The 20,027-nt window shown below is 37.4% G+C and overlaps 1 protein-coding gene across 1 annotated transcript in view; it reads left to right on the forward strand.

The window, feature by feature from the left end:
- The first annotated feature begins 294 nt into the window (after nucleotides 1-294).
- The window catches only part of LOC141908201 (prospero homeobox protein 1-like), a 32,380-nt gene continuing 12,647 nt past the window's right edge, over nucleotides 295-20,027 (forward strand). The window contains exons 1-3 of the mRNA XM_074798117.1: nucleotides 295-433; nucleotides 6,320-8,384; nucleotides 12,784-12,939. Of these exons, the coding sequence (XP_074654218.1) occupies nucleotides 6,379-8,384; nucleotides 12,784-12,939 (2,162 nt within the window). The 5' untranslated portion in view covers nucleotides 295-433; nucleotides 6,320-6,378. The remainder of the gene's footprint in view (nucleotides 434-6,319; nucleotides 8,385-12,783; nucleotides 12,940-20,027) is intronic.

Below are 20,027 nucleotides of genomic sequence, written 5' to 3' on the forward strand. Positions count from 1 at the left end.
TTGGGATTGAGATCGGGTGCGCCGTTCGCGTGGCTGGCCTTTAATCCCGCTAATGAAAAGAATTATTTTGACACGCAAACAACGAAGTGTATAATAGCAACTGTAGGAGACTCACAGGTGATTCTCACTGAGCGACATCCCGTGTCTTTTCATATCGTCAATTGTCACACCCACTGTCGTGCGATTGGATTGTTTGACTAATATATTCTAAGTTGAATGCCCACCACTAGACGGCGTGGATCGGTTTGATACAGATGTCGTAGCACTTAATGCGGGACGCATTCATCATCGACGTTTTGAATTCTCAACTGGACTATTTATTTTAAGTCTAATCTTCATAAACGACTTGTTCAACAGTTTTAAGACATTTAAAGGATTTAGATAAAATCAATCCGATATCAATCAACACCATCGATTCAAATCGCTTGTTTAGGTAAGTTAATCAACTTTATCTTTGACAACTGACTTATGATAGATATTTTCAAAATTTTCAAATATTTCTATGTTATTCACCGAGTCACTCGATAAATTATTGTTGATGCTCATGTAGAATATCGAAGATGTCTTTACACTTTTACTGATCTTAGATATAGTAGAATTAATGTATAGATTGTTTAGATGTTATATGTGTTCTATGACATTGTGGATCTTTATATGGAATTCTGTTAGGCGATTGTTCCATTCTGACACTCGTATATTTTTTAGAAATTTTCGAAAGGTTTTCACTATCACGTACCAACCTCAACGGTTCTGCCGTGTGAATAGAGAAGATGGCTCTGTAGATATCACTATATGTTCATGTCATGTCGACTAAGAAGGAAATAGACGAGTCTTTATTATAGAATCATGAACTTGTGATAAATGTAATAGAAAGAATCTGGGGCAGGTCCTCGAAAACAGTCAGTTCTCATATTATCATATACACAATATGTACTTCAAGTATAAACTGAACGGGCTGGGTTTTCTTCTTCCGGTTCGGTTTCTCTGTATTATAATAAGAAAGTCACGAGATCCTAAAAGGATGCAGATATAAAGAATTAGGTTGAATGTCAGCAGATCTTGAGAAACACAAACAATCTTTATACAAAACGTCTGCTTCGGGTCGTAAAAACTCAAGTTTTCTTGAGTCACTCGATACTTTTTGACGCCGTTTGACGCGGGCTATCAGTAAAGAATCTTACCAGGAGTGGGTGAAGTTTACGTTAGAAACAGATGTTTGAGAAGTTATTTCCTTCCTGTCTCTTCGAGAAAACTGCACGTTTTTTCCCCGATACAAACGTCATGTTTAACATATGCCTCGCGGCCAAAAACACAAGGATTAGTTTCCCTTCTCAGAGTTATACAAATATGAACGTATTTTTTAAAATCTAATTAGTGGATCTGTTTTCAAGTGTTGATCACGATATTGATTATTTTCAGTCCTAATTAGGTTAACCTGCATGACGTCATTGAAATGACGCGCAAACACACAATGACATCTCTATGAAATGAAAAAATTTTGATTATCAATTATTTTCCAAACTTGAAGTTGCGAAGATCGCCGATAAAAAGACCACCCACATGGGTTGAAAAAATTGTCATCCCGAAAATCGTGATATATCTCAAAAACTTTTGTTGATTGGTGGATTCGGTGTTTTTACCGACTCAATTAACGCTTTTCATGAGACGGATCGTCCATGGCTTACAGACGAACGCTCAAAGATGTTATTGGTGTCGTGCCTATCCGGCTTCCTCTTCAAGATTGATCAAGTCTTTTTAAAGTTGACACGCGACGTTTATTGAGAAAACCCCCATCTTCTTTATGACAGTACTCGATCCTTCGCTAATATTAGCAAACCGCATCGAGCATATGCTAGTTATAAGGGTTTTTGATGGCTGGCCACGTGTCTTTTAGTCCCATCATCTCATCACGGATAGGGCCGTGTGGCTCTGACATGGACAATGATATTGGACCTCTTCTAGTCGATGTCGACACGCGTGCCGCTATTTGAAAGAACCTGCATAGTTCAAACTAGCTTCTGAAATAACTCAATCATATTATGCCGCGTACACATTTTTATAAGGGCGCATTGAGTCAGAACGCATCATATTATTCTATTATTGAAATATCTGACAGGGGAAATCGAGACAGGAATCTTTAGAAAGGAGGGGTAATTGCTAGGACATTGTATCCGTAATCTTCATATTCACGTAGACACGCGGTTCTTTGTATTTTGCTCACTTCGAGGTATTTACGGGTCGTCAGAGATCATGAAATACGAGTCGCTCGATATACATATATTTTTTCTAAGCGTTTCGGGAATGAACAACAGTCAAATAATAACTCGCGAACAATGTGTTTGATCGTTCTAAAATCGTTGTCGTAAATTGTGCGACGTATAGCTAGCTGTAATTATCACTGGTCGTTAAATTTTTTAAGATGCGGCTTTACGCATCTCCGTAAAAGGTAAAATGGTCTCATCGACTTCCGCGAAAAATTCCCCTCGTTCGCAGACTCCGCAGACGATCAATGACAGGTTGCGTGTGTCACGTGACTCATTCACGCGTATATGGCGGGTGATTATACTATAACGCCAAACTTAGCTCATCAAACGAAACTCGTCATTCTGCTAAATTTCTTAATTCGTATTCTGTGACATGCTCAGCGGTTTTCTCCGTATCCATAGAATTGTCGGCTTAAACTCATGTGAAATTAGAGTGTCCTGCCTTATCAACGCTGCAGTCTAATAGAGCGTTAATGGTCAGATAAAGAAGTCGTGCCGACTAAAGAAAAGTCGTGAAACTCGAGAATTGCATTTAAATTATTCTTAGCGCTCAAAGGCACTTCTCTACAATAAGCGGTCTTATCGCGACTAACCATGTGTACCTAAATTGTTGGCTGAAGATCGCGATTCCTGCCGTATCAAGGAATCTTATACACCACCTAGTCCAATAAATTAATTCTAGGGTTTAATCGCACCTGAGGGCTAGACGACAGAGTCTGCAAGATAAAGACGCGATCAAGGAAAAATGAACGGTCACCGGTAGAGAGAACGTCAGGCTGTAATTAATCGGATGAAAGAAATAACTGACAGCAAACCGATTTATAAAAATGTTTCCGTTGCTGATAATTCTTCGAGTTAATTACGTACATGGATGCGAATTAAATCGTGTAACGGCAAGAAAAAGTTATTGATGATAATCCGATTAGTCTATTATAACGACTGTTTATACGTATCGATATACGAGAATAATATATATCGTTTAGAATTTGACAATCGTTTCTCTGCGGTCCTATATCAATTTAAAAACCACAACAGCTAAATCGAATTCGGAGTTTGTATTCTCAAGGAAATAAACTCACAATAGACATTCGTGTCTTATTATTTTGAAACATCTGCGATCTGGGCACATCTTGGTCATCTTCTATTGAAGTCAGAAATGTTCGTTCATTCATTTAAATGACATATCACGGAAGAGACATTGTCCGCACATCTTCGCCGAGGTGTGACCTGTTGGACTCGGCTTAAGGCGATATGTCGCATTTCTTCAATTCAACTCCTGAACCGCGGCAGCTGGTTGACTCAGACTATTCTCTGCGCCTCAGCACCATAAAACAATAATAAGTCAGTGTTATGTAATAAAGCCACGCGTAATTAGCATTGTTCATATCGTATAATAACAGTTTATACCGTTTTATTATTGGCAGAAGACCCCCACACGTTTCTTTACAATTTATGATACCAAAACCCCATAGACTTTCACCGCCGTCCCCGCAGTTGGAGGGTTAATCCGCTATTGTTTCCGTTTAACCGACCACCTGACTTCCCCTCTAAAGAAAGGAGGGAAGCATGTGTTTCCTAATCGACGATGCAAATAATCCTTTCTAATTAATTCGCGGTGTCGACCCCTATTGTCGTATTGGCAATTTCGAGATGAGATGTTTCTATTAAAAGCCCAATTTGTCTTTTGTTTAAGAACACGGTGCTTACTTTCACTAATGATAACAACCGAATATAACCACACGAAACTCACATCAGACATATCGAACTGGGGGTTCCAATTCGAAAAAGTGTGACGTTCTTCTACCATCAACAACGGCTTACATTTCGCGAAACTAAAACGTGAATAACATAACCCAATAACCCTTTCAGTTGAGGGACTCGAACCCGCAACCTCGGGCACTCAGACCTTGTGTCTAACCACTAGCCCCATCGAACTGTGGAGCTCTTAGTTTGAAAGTTTGTATCGTTGTGGGTGACCAGTCAGCCGACGGTCACGTGTGAATTGCACTATTCACACTAAAAGCCTCCGATTACAATAATTCTTAATAAATAACTGATTTAATATGTATAAAGCTGAATTCGATCCAAAAACTGTTACATTTCTATTCACTGGCGAAATATCCCCTGCAGCCTTTCATCCTCGACGCGGCGCAGCCACTCTTTATAAACTCTAGTAAAAGGTGATTAGGATATAAGGCCTTTATGTCAACACTGTCCTTTAATGACTTCTTGTAAGAAACGGCGTGGAAAAATATTTACGCGGCCGCTTACTCGTTTTATTAAGTAGACTCAATTAATTTTTAAAGAAGAAAGATGTCGATTAAGTAAATGCTAATCTTGTCGTTTTGTAAAGCCTCTTGATGGATTAATTTGTCGAAATTATTGACTTTACACTCGAGAAAAGTCTTCTCGAGATAAAAGCGAATCGGGTTCGCGAATATTCGTGCACGATTCTCATCTACGGTATTACGCGACGAAACAAAAATGATTTATAAGAAATAAAGGGATATCAAATAAAGCAGATTTGTAATATCGGAGTATGGATTTTCTTTTGTTCTTTTCTTATAGATCGGTTTATTGTGTACAAGCGCAATATTCTCACACCAAGAAATATCGCGAATTGTCACACATATATACATATTGCATAGCGCATCGCAAAAAAAATTCGAATAAAGCAATGTTATGAGATGGGGGTTGCGCCGAGGTTGGAGGCATGGCATTATAGGGGTAGAGCGTCAGGTGTACGATTAAACGCGACAGTAGATGCATCTATCATCAGCGGGATATAAAAATTCGCCGCGCTTTTATTGTTTGAAACGGTGTTTGTTGAGAGTTATCAATGCGAAACGGAGACCCGACCAACGGTTCGCCCGCGCACGTGTCAGTGTTGGTTCTTCGCACACGACCCGACCGCACAATTCTCCACAATCCAAGAAATGGTTTATGGTCTACAAGATATAGTTACCATATTAAGAAAAAGAGAAGACCGTTGTCTCATGTGCCGTGGGCATTTGAACATCCGTCGCCACCGCAATACAATTATATTATACGGCGCTGCATTTTGAATACGGGTTGAGTGGGCCAATAAGCATATCGTGTCGATGTACACTTGACTGCACTTGTATTTGGCCAAGATTCGTATCTTTCTGATGGCGATTGTTTGAAACGTCGCCAAAGAACAAATACTCTCGTCAAGAAGAGTTTTCGCAGATGCTGAATTCAATCCTCACCTGCATTCGTATTTCAAGACGTCGATCTTTTGTCCAGTATTCACATAGAACGAGGACTTCAAAGACTCGCTAATATAAATGTGGTAAGATGCACATACATTGCATACGTTAGGAATCTTTATAGAACCGACGTGTATTTATTTATACACAGTTTAGTAAAGAGATTGTGTGAAAAATCTAAGGTGTGATACACATGTGATAATCATTGTTCTCTTAAATCTTCTTGAGATGTTCCGCGTATTAATAATGAATAATTTATGTTGCTATGTCCTCGGGTTTGTCGCACGTTAAGCGAATTACTTACTGAACTGCTTTCTATAAACAATCTTCGTCTGTCGCGGACTCGTATACTCGACACTTACGACTATTTCTATGTTGGGATTATTGCAACTTCGGTAAGAATACATAAATAAGGATAGTTGAATAGCTGCCCGAAGTGAACAGATATTGTAGGATTATTTGGTGCTAGTCGGGTGTAGGTTTCTTTTACATTATTCATATAAATATATTTGAATTTGTATTCTGTATATTTAAAATCCTCATGCGAATAAATTCTGTTGCGCTCTATAATCCGGAATACGATCTACATAAATCGTGTTCTTAGTGATTCCTGTCTTGTACGACAAGCTGTTGCAATGAAAGAATTTGCAGATTTTACGTGTTCGGTAAATGTTCCTAATATGACGGGTTCATACATTATTCATTTACGAAACAAAAGTTGTCAGATGAAATGCGGGCTGATCTCGGGCTGGGTGAAATATATACGATGTTTCGAATTGATCCAAATTGCCTAATAACGGATTGTACCTTTGTCTATTTTTCTAGGTATGCTAATAAGCTGAAGTTTGTTCAACGAGTCGAGAGAGAGTTCCAAAAATAAAACCATGTCAGCGGCTGTTGTAGAGAATAGTGGCAACCTCTGTCAACCGATAGAAGAAAGATCACAGGACGTGGAAAGTGAGGAGGAAAGTAGAGAATTTGAAAGTATGAATTCGTCGACTGTTAACGGCGAAGATGATAGAACCGAAGATCTCGAAGAGGAGCAAATCGATCCCGGATCGGATAAAGATGAAGATGATAGATTCATCAGATCGAATTCGTTTAATTCTCGTATTAACGGCGAGGCGATCGACGAACATTTATTAGCTAGTTACAAACTTTCTCCCGATACGAATAAACTATTGCGAGATATTATTCAGAATCGTGAACGTAAACTACACGCGATGAGGCTGGCAAACGGGCAGTCGCCATTACAGATCAACGGTGACCATAATGCCATGATAAACCAACTGCTGCAGGAGCGAGAAATCTACCGAAATGGAGAACTGAATTTAGATATGTCTTTAGTTTCTCAAGGTATTTCTAATAACTCTGACGACAGCGATAACGAAATGGATAAAAATCAAAACAAAAGATCGTGTTCTTCGCCGTTGATTAGTCCCGGGGGTAGTTCGAGCGGGCAGCTCAGCCCCAGCGACCCGGAGGCCGTGAAAGTAAAACGCGCTCGCGTTGAGAATATCGTTACTGGTATGAGAATGTCACCGTCGACTCAACCGAAATCCGAATCGGGAAATCCTCCTTTAGAAAAACGCAGCAATAAACGTAAACAATATCAACCTCAACAACATGACGTCAGATTCAACGAGGATGACGAACCGAGTGCAAAACGTGGCCGAGTCGAAAAAGACAATTTGAAAGATCAGTTGAAACAAATGCAGCAGCAATTGGTCGAAATGCAACAAAAATATATTCAATTGTTCGAAAAGACATCCGCAGCCGGTTTGGACACTGTCGATTCTTGTGTCAATGTTGACAGTTTTAATAAAACTAGTCAATGTGTCGGCGAAAATGCGAAGGAGACAAACAATAATAATACGAAATTAGGCGAAAAGTCGAAATCCCCAAGTTTGCCGTTCATAAATCTCGAAAATAAAGATATGGAACCCAGCCATTTTATCGATCAGGTGTGTAAACTAGTCAAAGAACAGGAAGTTAAAATCAGTAAACCATCCGCTAATGCGCTGCCATCAAAAACTAGCATCGAGGACCTCGCGAAATCCATAAAATCTGAAATCAGGGACGTAATCAGTAATACTGTTGATTCTGTGGTAAGCAAATTTCTACAAGAAAATAAACTAAAACTGAAGGAAGCGATGACACCGGAACCACCTGTAGTTCAAGAGAAACTCAACACGACGCCAACTCCGATACCTCAAATGCCACGAGTCAGCACACCTAATAAAGCTGAACAGAAACCTCCTAAAACTAAAGTTACCGATAAAACACCTTTCAGAATACCTGACCTGGCCATATCGAATGGTTTCCACGATCCAGCATTCCATCCACTTCCCGCTCATCATCCATTCCATCCATTCCCGCTGTTTGGACCGGCTCTTCATCACCACCACGCCATGTTCCACGCACCTAAGAAAGAACCCGAACAGACCGAAGCGTTGCCGCTGATCGTCAACACTCCTAAGAAGAAGCGCACGAAAGTCACCGATACTCGTTTATCACCGCGAGCAGCGAGAGCGTTATTACATGAAAATCAAATGGAAGCTGAGAAAATGATGATGCATCCACTGACCCACGATGGATATCCACTTATTCCCGTATCATTACCGACATCAGTTGCCATTCCAAACCCTGGTTTACAACATTCTGATATCATGGCAATGCATAATAACCCTGAACATCATTCCGCCTTCCACGATGTGTCCCGTTCGCCTCCTATGGACCACTTTTCGCCTAATGGTCGACTATCGCCGCCAGATAGCATGCCGATGTCTATACCTGCCATGATGAGAAAAGATCATAGAGCTGACAGTCTGTACGGTGGTGACAGATCGAGAAGTGAAACTCCCACTTATGAAGCAAGTATGGCACATATCATATCCTTTTCAAAAATGTAAATCAATATTTCATATGCAAAAATTCCCAATTTTCTGGGAAATAGATCCAGTCAGCGACAGTTACCTTCAGTAGCTTCATCCCCAAAAAAAAACCTTTTAAAACCTTGTGTCATTTGCCAATTAGTGCCGATGCTCGAAGCGAGTAAGCATTTTTCAATGGTATCACTGTATTCAAGAAGACGCTTATTGTAATACCTGGTAAATCAACACTCTTAGATAAACGATACTTCTGATATATTTCATAAATGGGTGGCGACCATATCTTCATCCTCAACGTCATTTTTTGCAAAAAAGCATACTCATTCAAATCACGTGACTGCGAAATTCTATATATAGCCCTACAGTCTTAGTAAGAGAGATTGAAATCAATTTATTGATGTCCAAAGATCACGCTCTTGTTAACAGTTTCTTCTGGCTTATGAAGTTGGACAAAAGGACAACATCTGTGGTCAGAGACAATAAACCTATTGAAAATAGCTAATAAACTAAAACTATGAAAGATGCGTCTAAGCATCATCTGTAAATGTAAGAGGCAGGGTGTAAATCTATTGTCAGAACGATGAGAATGGAACAAAGATGATGCCCTCGCGATGACGTGTGTCGTACATAAAATAATATGACCCGCCGCGAAATAAAGACAAGATGAGTGTGTTAGGGGCAATTGAATATCGAATTTTGAATGCTGAAGTCTTCGGAACACCTACTATCCTCTGCTTTGTTAAGCATCGGAAAGTGAGCGGAATTTCTCGTTAACAAAGCTTAGCTCCAACATCGTAGAGAAAGTTATCGACAATAGTATACAAGATACTATTCACTTTCATAATTACAACATACATTGTTCGTCGGGTCTAGATGTTGATTTGACTCGTGCGCATTTTTTCTTTAAGGATTGGTCATCATTGATCGTTCTTTGTTAGCGTCTAAAGCGTTCAGGTGTGCTATTTTAAGGGGTGGCGTTTGTTATTTTTTTTCTCGGGCACCGTTCAAACACACGACAATGACAATGGTTTCAACGATCATTTTTATATCACGTGAACTAGATGTTATAAATTGGCTCTCATCCCTTTGAAAATTAAATATTTCTGCGAAGCAAGCCGTAAATCTTGAAAACAAATGTAATTCCCTCTTGAGATCTGAGATTCGTTTACATTTAAGATTTGGTCTCGATGATTCTTAAAAGCTTCCTGAAAATGTCGTTGATGTGTAAGAAACTGGTTCAACTGCTATCGGCGGTTCCATTAGAAAACCTACTCTGTAAAACGATACTCATAGTCGTGAACGTGAAATGTCTGAAGGCAATCGATCTCAGTAAATACGTGAAAAAGACTTCAGTTTCTTATTTAGAAAATAATCATATACCGTATACTGTAAAATTATCGATCGTAGAAGTTCTCGTTACATAATTCATCGAGACGAGAAAAAAAAACCCAGAGAAAAATACCAAAGTGGAAGTCATTACCTTTAATGAGTGGGTTTGATGCATTATGAATTACTTTAAAAGAGGAAACTAGACAAAAATGATGTTAGTTAAGCACTGAAAGCGTCGTTGCTCAAGACACTTGAGGTTTCAGTCCACCAAATTCACCACCCTACACATCTATTTTGAGGTTAATTGGAAAAGTGGGCTGCTTCTTTTTAGGAAAATTCTCAGAGCTACCTCTCATTAAAACTAGAAAATCAATTTGAATCATCAGATAGAACGGTAACTTGCCATTCATTATTGCACTTAAAGATTATTCGCCACATCTCACAAAAATATGGATTAATAATGAAATTCTTTTAATTATGCATGGATACGTTTAGTCATCGATAGACTGTAGGTAGAAATTCAAAAACTGATATAAAAATTCGAATGTAAAGAGCTCGTATTTCGTGTTTATTGAAACCTTCCAGTTTTCTTCCTTTGTTACACTGACTGTTACTTATTCTATCGGCTTGAAAGGTATTGAATTTTGATCGAGCCCTCAGGCTTTTGCGACATTAATCTTGAATTGTGTTTACTATAAAAGAAAACCTTACTTCAAAAAATAGGTATTAGTTACCATTTCGGCTTTGTGTTACAAGAGAAGGCGATCGAGATATATTCCAATATCTGAAATTAGCCCGCGGTTCCACCCATCAATATAGTCATCTTTAGGTAATATACGAGCCGGAAAATCAATGTAAATGGAAGGCTCTTGAAATCTTTTAAAGAAGTTCTGCGTATACTTCAAATATCAATCACGTATCATCAAGTGTAGGAGATCAAATGGAACCTGAAGAAAATTCTAGAAAAGCAGCTTCATCTGAATAGAAATAACATATACACGTATCGTTTTACACGAGCAGATCAGGTTTTACACTTAGAAAAAAGATACATCATCTATTATTACTGCTTACATTTCGTCGCAAATGTCCATCGTTTTATTCACTATATTGATAGTTTCTAAGTAAGGACATATTTCTTTTCAGAAATCCTATGACAACCTGTCGCAAATTTCACTTGAAACCAGACATGAAAAAATCTTTATTTCAAAAAATCAACTTCTGTTCTCGTGTCGAACATTCGTAGCACATGTCGAATCGTAATTGAGAGTCTGAATTCACTGACTTTTCTGGTAAATTATTTCGATGTAAAGTAACAATATGCTTTCTAATTTGCTGGCAGAACCGCGTGCGTGCATCATCAATCAATCAACCGCCCTCTAAACTAATAATAGTAAAGGAAAATATGAAAAGCTTGCAGGTACATAGTTGGTTATTGATAATTCTGACAGATGTTTTGCTTGAAAATATAACTGCAACAAATCTTTTCAAACTCTATTGAACGCATAAGCTGCTAAATGGTCGGAACAATGCATTTAATGAACAAATTTCTTATTATACACACTACTTAGCTATTTTTATGTTCTATGAAATGCGAACATTAGGGAAACCTGTGCACAGGTTTAACTGCATAAATTTAACGAAGATGGATTCATGTCGGACTAATTAGTGTAACCTTCTATTATATATATACAAATGACTTTGAAAATCTGAAAAATGAAATACAATGAACAAGTGCAGGTCTATGATATACACGCATGGCGTTTTGAATAGAAAATCCTTTTAGTGTAATATGAAATATAACAACAAAAAACTAAAAGCCAAGTCACAAGATACACCACAATATACCCACATCTTGTCGTCATAGAATTTTTTTTTTCAAAAATTGGGCCAAATACAATGAAGCTTCTACATTTGATTGGGCAATTTGAATTGATGATTACAAGTCAAACAATAGTTATACAATTTGCAATATACTATGATAATCCTCTACAAAAAGGAACTTGTACGTATATACATATATCATGAAATGTATCATTTATATTCGATCTTGGAGTTGAAATGGAGTTATGAATTTAACTAGTGGCTGTAGATGAGAACAGGTGTCATTGATTTAACTATTTCTCATCGGACATATCAAACAAATAATAAGGAGAGGTTTATCTCGTATCTGCCATATTCAAAATTTCTAAATTCGATAAGAATGACTTATCGAGAACTGAAGTTTTAAGTTATAATCATTTGACCACCTGTGGAATTTCTCTTGAAAGCAACATCTGGTCTTTTAGAGCGATGTTTGATGTGTAAATGAGGGGAAGGAAATCAGTTTTAGATATTCTAAATTCGATTATAGATCAAACACGGAAAGTTCTTGGGAACATTTAGGTTCATCGCGTTTGTATTAAGCACGCTTTACACAAATTTAATAATCATAATGATTGGTGTCGTGTAGTCGTGTGTCAGCTTGCCCGGGAACCAAATCATTTACTTTGAATATCTTAATCTTCACAGCGGTTAATAAAACCAAATTTGTTATCAATACATCGGCGTCAAAGGAAACCTTTCCGAGTTAATTGTTGATCGCTTTTCTAATAGCTTTTTCCAATCTCTGGAGTCATGTAGTTCTGTGGCTTTGTGCCAGTCCCGATGCCATTTCCTTGTGTTAAGAAAATAACAAAGTCAAGATATTGAACTTAGCGAAAATTGCTTAGCACGAGACACTGTAATGCATAATTAGTGACTTGCAGTCGCCATCAGGAAGTTCTATCCATAAACCAATAACCAATTATTGTTTGCTTACAATTTATTTCATCGTTGCGACAGTATAGCTAAGGAAATTGACAGGGAGCCCGACGGACTTTGCATGCACCTTCACACAAAAACAATGTCACAATCGATGGACATTTTAGTCGATGGCAACTAAACATAAAACGCATAAATATCTAATTAAACGCCAAGACGCGACTAAATTGATTAAATGTAAACTCACGTGAAAGCAATGTACATATTTAAACGCTTTAAATCTATCTAAGAATGATCGAGTATTTTTAGTTTTAACCTTAACCGATCTTACACCAGCACTCTAACGCCGATGCACCTGAGGAAAGCGAAACTGATGTTCTTCTTCGTGCGATATCCGAGTTCCGCTATTTTGAAGGTCTACTTTCCGGACATCAAATTCAACAAAAACAACACGGCTCAGCTTGTCAAGTGGTTCAGCAACTTCAGGTAAGATCATTTCTACATTTTATGTTTTTCAAAATCTTAATTATGATGTACATATTGTCAATGGTTTTTAGCTTAGCTTCAAAGCAACTGTGCTCTTATCTTACATCGAACGTAATCATTAATCGATAGGGTTCCTGCAGAAATATATATACATATATTTTCATTTCGGTTTCAAACGATAGATGTGCCTGACGTGCGTGTGCTTTGTCATAAATCTCAGACACCTCCCAGGTTCTGCAGCTCTTAGCAGTGTCAAGCTTGCTTTAAGCAAAAAAGGGAATTGCCTAATTGCTTTCGAACGATTAAGGTGAAGAGTTGTCTAATGCCTTGAGTGGGAAACAAAAGACCGATTCGGTCCCCAAGTGACAGTTTCAATCAACTAAGAGATGTTACTGCGCATATTACTGAACATTTTACTTAATGCATGCATCAAAGAAAGCGCAGATAATTGTACGATGGTTAAATGTGTGTTAAGGGCTCGTTTTTTTTACTAGCTTCTCGCGTCTCATTAGCGTACACCATTCTACAGCTGCTGTCCTTCCTTAGTAAGCTCCTACTTTTACGGAATCAGCCAATCAGACGGCTAGGTGTTGCCACTTGCGACGTCAAGTCGTGCATTACTGCGACAGAAAGCGACTCTTGTTGATTACTAACAAGTTTCATAAGACTATAAAGAGCGCTTACAGTGACTCAATAATGTATAAGGAAATTTATAGAAGCATTATAGGATTTTTAAAACATAAAACACAGACTTCTATTTGTGCAGTTGAGTAAATTTGCCAGGCAATTTTCTAGATGTCATGATTAGTGCTAGTAAGATATAGAAATAAAAGAAGCCAGGCTATAATTCCACCTGACTGGCGGTAACTATTGGCAAACAAAGGACGTTGAAGCGAAAAGAAATGCGACCGCCATCCGGTCTTTTGTTTGTTTAGCTGAAATTATAGATTACCAACATTTTCACAGTTCAATAACTAATGCATTAAAAGGAAGCGAGAGATTTAACATTTTGGAGAATAAAACACAGACCTGGATTGAACAGTTATCACTAGGAAGACAAATGATAAATGCGTCAACTCGTGATTCTAATCTTTAGGTCAAAAAGTATATCAAAGTAATTTGCTCGCTCGCGTAAACAACAATATCAGCTTTATAAAAATCTGAATACATGGAGCAAATACAGCACTTCCTAAACTTTGTTATTCATTGTTAGACGCAATTCAACAATATCATGCAAATGATGATCATATTTCATCAGATGTTTTGATAAATTTACATCTGCACAGATGCAGTTCAAGGCGAAAGCTACAAAATGTATTTTCCATTGTACTTCATTAATGATAAAGTGGCAAAACTGGTAATGAGTACAAGACATAAAAATGGTTGGCGCACTGCGCCCTTCATCAAACATGATAAGTGTGTAACATTTCAATTAAACATCATCGGATAATACCTAGCTAATCACCGTTATCCTAATGAGCTAACAAAAGACCGCGTTTCTTAATGGTCCTCAGTCGGTTCGTAATAAGATAAAATGCAATAAATAGGTTTATTTTAGACCCGTGATCTGTCATAAACTGTCATCTTGTGTCGCATGTAATCATTAAACAAACGAAAGCATCACAAAACAGTTGGTTTGAAGTATAAATCACTATTTACTTTGGTGATGGACTATTCTTCTTCATTCAAATAAAGTGATATTAAGGACAGCGTGGTATAGAGGTACATTAAGATCTCCTCAAGTGATTTTGTAGAGCTTTCAATAGTTTTTGAAACCGGAAAACAGAACTGCGTTAAAATATCCGGGATATTCTCTGAGAAGTGAGCAATATGGTGAAATAGACATGTGTTGTGGAGATTCATCAAGGTCTTTTATTACACAGCTATAGATCGCACGTCATGGGACACTGATACATGAGCTGTTACACTCTAAATATTCCAGTGTCCCTGATTTATTTCATTATGAAAAATTATAATTTCTCCTCGCTAACTATGAATCATACTATGATAGAAATTTCTTAATGATGATTGTATAATTTTAGTATCAGTATTATTCGGTATAGAATTACTGCTATATCATTACGAGTAATAAATTAATCATTGACTCATTTCTTGATTGGTTTCTCAAGCCAATATACGCATAATATTCATATATTTATGATGTGAGAGAAGGTCGTTAATGAGCTAGTTGCCATGTCATGAGGCTACTTAACAGCGGCGAGTGACCGCCGATACCGAGCCAGTGTCTGTCTCTCCCCACTCTCTCTCGTTGTAAGGCGCATGGAGAGAAACCTTCGTTTAGTTCCCATCGGAGAAGACAATTAACCTAATGTTTAATAGTAATATAGCAGCGCGCAGGGTAAAGCACACTACACGATCAACCGCATCCGTTATTGTCACACTGGAAATCTCTACATTGTTTAAGATCCTATTAAACTTTCATACAATCGGTTAAGGGAGTCATGCTATTAAGTCAGTTGACTTGCTACTGGAAATGGCTTCAATACAATCGTATTTACCGCAGACTTTCGTCAGTTTGTTCAGGTCAGCGTCCAGAATAAAAGGTTTAGACGTTGATCGACGAAAGGTGGTCAATATATGCCTCATAGTCGTCCACGTCGCTGCCTTTCTATTGTACTATGTTTGTCATTGTATCTGTAATAAAGATAATGTCGTGATCCCAACAGCACAATAGATCAAATACTAATGATTATTCTCAGTTTTATGTCTGGTTAAACGTTAATGACCTCGTATTTACTAATTGTTCCAGTCAATTATTCAGCACACGATACTATAATATTCTTCCCCGATTCCTTAACTAACTTCGAATCACGATACGCTCGTACGTACAACCTTTTCAAACCACGGCTGATACGAGTGGTGTGTAGGTATATCTGAATCCATATCACAAGTTAGGACAATCTTTTAAGAGATGCATAGAAGAGGGATTAAAATAAACAGATGTTTTAAAGGGTGTTGAATATGCATGCAACTGTAATCGTGAACATTACGTGTATTAGGGATTATCATCATCTTTGACACTAATAGAAACATGAGTTTCATATTCAATATCAATCCGACGACACGAAATGAAAAACACAACACTTTCAAAAGATATCTATAACTTTTGAGTGTCATCTATCGGATTTTCTATTCGAGAGTACCACTCATTTTACATTTCATGCTGGTTATTCAAATGGTTTAATTCTTAATTCTATTTCTCAGTTCTATAATCTCTTACGGATGTTTTTTGGTATTTCACTTTTCTAACCTGTCGGTCTGGTGGCTCTATAGATATGAGACATACTGCGAGTTCTGCGAATTAATGAAGGCGAATTGAAATTGACAATAGACATTTTAATAAAATCTACTCTGAAAGCCGCTGTATATCAAATTGAAGCACAGCCGCAAGAAATATTTCAATATGAATTTGATAAAATAAAGAACTTTATAATTTCCTTAATAATGCCCGACAGACTCTTCGTCAAAGTGACAATGAGTTATGGATAGTTTAATTTAATGCTAAGTTGGAGTATAAGATACACATTGAATAGATTTTATAAGAATCGCATGCGATATGGTATTATATGATGCTTTTGATGTAATCGCCCTCATATCCATAACAAAACATAGATTTATCAGCCCGATTCTCGGATCACAAGGAAGTTTACATACCTATTCCGGCTAATGTTCATATCCTTTTAAAAATAGAATTTTCGAAACAACAGTTTTTATATCAATGATGGAAAACTAGAAGATTTTTGCTCTAGTTGGAAGGTGTTTTTGAATGAGTTTTGTAGAGTATTGTCTTGTGCGTGTCAATGAACATATGGAGCTCGGAAAAACGAGTAGCTAACAAGTAGTGAACGAACGCCTCGGGGAATAAAAACTACTGCTTTTTATAACATACGTAAATCTCCCTTTGTTGACTGTTTCATCAAAAAGATCCTCGAGTTGCATTCATTATATGGCAAAAACTACGTTTAAAATCGCATGTACTAACTAAGTACGTAGAAGTTTAATAAATTTTTAAAAGAAATAGTAATAAGTTGATGAACTGAAATTTATGTTGTTTTTGTGTCGGCTGGTGACAAGTTCAGGTTGTATGTAGCTGGCGCATATTACGCCTTCCAGGATGAAGTCTTGTGTAAGCAGAGATCCGTTTATTGCCACTTATAAAACATGCCTGTAAAATTAACTTGTCACCGAGGAAAAGACGAAATAACATCTTGTCCGATGACAAATTGTCGGCGATGTGTACACATCGGTCAAGGTTTCATATTTTCGACTTGCGGATTGCTCATTACTGCGTTGACAGCATCAATTACTGATATTAAAGGAGATAACCAGTAAATATCTGCTAAGGTTTTGTGATTTGACAACTTACTGAAAACTTGTTATGACATTGTTAATTGGCGAATGATTGCCGCCTGGTTGAGACGTGATGCTTCAGGCTTACGAGACGTTCTGTATGAACCGTATCTATTACTTTGGGACACTATTATAATCATCAAATAAGCTCTACTGAGTCTGAAGAATCCACCGCCAATGGCAAAATTTAATTTTGTAATATAAAACTAGGCTCGATTCCGAGCTACTTAAAGTTGATAATATAATAGTATATGACAGTACGAGCAAGTCCAATCTGACTTACATTATAATCTCAAATTACAACTTGAGAATTGATATTCAATTAATCGTGATTATAATTGGGATGATACATTGACTCTTTAGTATCCGTGAACTGTTGCCTCGACGGTATCGAGGCTTCGGAAGCGTGCCAGACCCGAGTCATATCCCAATTGTATATTCAGAAGAAATATTAGCTCGCGTTTTGTATTCATATTGTCCATTTACCTGTAAGGAACGTTACAATGAATGCTTAAGACTCCGTAAATAATGGGCAACACCCAAATCCATCTCCAAAGTTTAGAACTTATAATAAAGAGATTGAATTGTCTGCTGATTTCAAAATAGTATCAATTTACCGATCTAATTGAAGTACAGCAGCATCACCGCGCTCGTATAGCCCGAGGTTGTTCTCAGGGTGTGCGATTCTAATTATCATCGCTTATTGTCGGCACAGTGTTGCATCCTTCGATACACGCCAACTTACTACGCATTTGAAGATGTTCACCCAGCAGGAAATCTCCTTTTCACGCGACAAGGCATAGAGCAATTTACATTTCTTAATTATTAATTATATCATTAACTAGTTACAAAGCTATGGGAAAATAACAATATGGTAGACACAGTAACGCAACTTCTATCTATAAGTACCTCGTGGTTGCAATAATTCACTAAAACTGAAACAGCTGGCTAAATATCAACTTTATTCATTCTTTGGTTTAATATTGATAGGTTTTATGACTGAATGTTTAAAATAATAACCATATAGTAAGGATACTAACAACAAGTCATCGAGGCAGTAAATTGCGTCTCTCCCCGACGAGCAGGTGATACTGCAACTATGAATTCGAAGTAGATTTAGATGCTCAGCTCACAGGCTACCGGTGGAAGTTGGGCGGTGGCGTGGAATTGCCCGTGCCAATAGGCTGTGCCAAAAGTGTGATTTAGGGGCGGTGGGGGATGAATATCACTTTTTACTCGTCTGCCCGTATTTCCAGGAATCCAGAGCTAGATATATCCCGGAGCGTTATTGGAGATTCCCCAATAACGTAAAGTTGTATGATTTGTTTAACTCAAATTGCCAAACTCTTAAAAAATTGGCGTTGTATATACGCAAATGTTTAATACATTTCTAATGTTAAATGTTGCAATGTCTATTGTAAATTAATTTTGTGCTCTGTGCAATTGTATAATTGTGGAGTAAATAAACTTAACTTAACTTATCACTTAACTTAACTTAACTTAACTTAACTTAACTTAACTTAAGTCAGTATCCCGTGGACAGAATGTCCCTTCACATTAGATTCGGGATTATGATTTTAGATTGTCTATTCTATGCTAATAAGCAAGTAAATAATTAGTCAGACAGCTGCGATGAAGATATAGATAATATGTCATAATAATAGCGAGCTAGCTCACAGGTTAATCGTCGCAATATTCCCAGGAAACAGATGTCGCTACAGCAAGAAACTCGGCTTAAAATTCGAATTCTACATAAATACAACGAAATTTATTCTATTTCGAAAATCATTTGCATACGAATTTTTCGATGTAAGTGTAAATGAATAGCAATTCAAGATATAAATTTAAGTACATCCCCTGCGTGGATACTTAATATCATCTATTACAGCAATAATAGTCAAATACAGCGTGTTTGTGGTATATTTGAATTGATGCTGATTTACATTTATGGGCTGAATCGATATGTTTCTTAAAGAAATATAAATCTGCCGTAAAATCAGACCACACCTCAGCGATCAATTCTAATTTCTTGAGCGTTTTAGAGAAATGTGATATATCTCTAACGATCACTTAATATACGCCTTCAAAATTGATGACAGGCCCTGCAGACTTGTTGGTTTTACTGTACATCGTGTTCGCTTCGTTGAGTCGATCTTTTCATGTGTGCAGCAGTTTAAAGCCTTCTAGGCTTCAATCGTAGTTCATTTTTTCTCGGCAGCAAAAATCAATGACCCCATAAAACTCCTGGATAGAATCTTCGTCTGGCTTCAAAAGTGATCCCAGAGGGGCCCCAGAGGTTCGCTCACTCTTCTAAGGCTCTTTAAAGTTTCATACACAATAAAAATTCGACCTTAATACGCACTGTAGTCAGAACATTAATCATAGCATCTAGAATTTCAGTAATAATTCTTTATGAAATGGGCCCCGATTATGCAGAAAATATGAATTATTATTTGATATACATGCGTTAGTCTGAACCTACCTTTATATTAACATACATAAAGGTAATTAAGGTTAATAGTGTAGGTAACATCTTGGTAGTTTATAACATAAGGGGACATGAATTCGCGAGCTGAACCACCTGTGTATTTAGAGAAATGGAAATAAAATAGATGCAGATTAATATCTATCATTCTAAACAAGCTGCTTTCTTGTAAAATGAATGGCAATTTCAATTCTGATTCATTACCATCCAAGTCATTCGTATTAAGCCATTT

This window comes from Tubulanus polymorphus, chromosome 1, assembly GCF_964204645.1.
Source record: "Tubulanus polymorphus chromosome 1, tnTubPoly1.2, whole genome shotgun sequence".
NCBI classification, from domain to species: domain Eukaryota; kingdom Metazoa; phylum Nemertea; class Palaeonemertea; order Tubulaniformes; family Tubulanidae; genus Tubulanus; species Tubulanus polymorphus.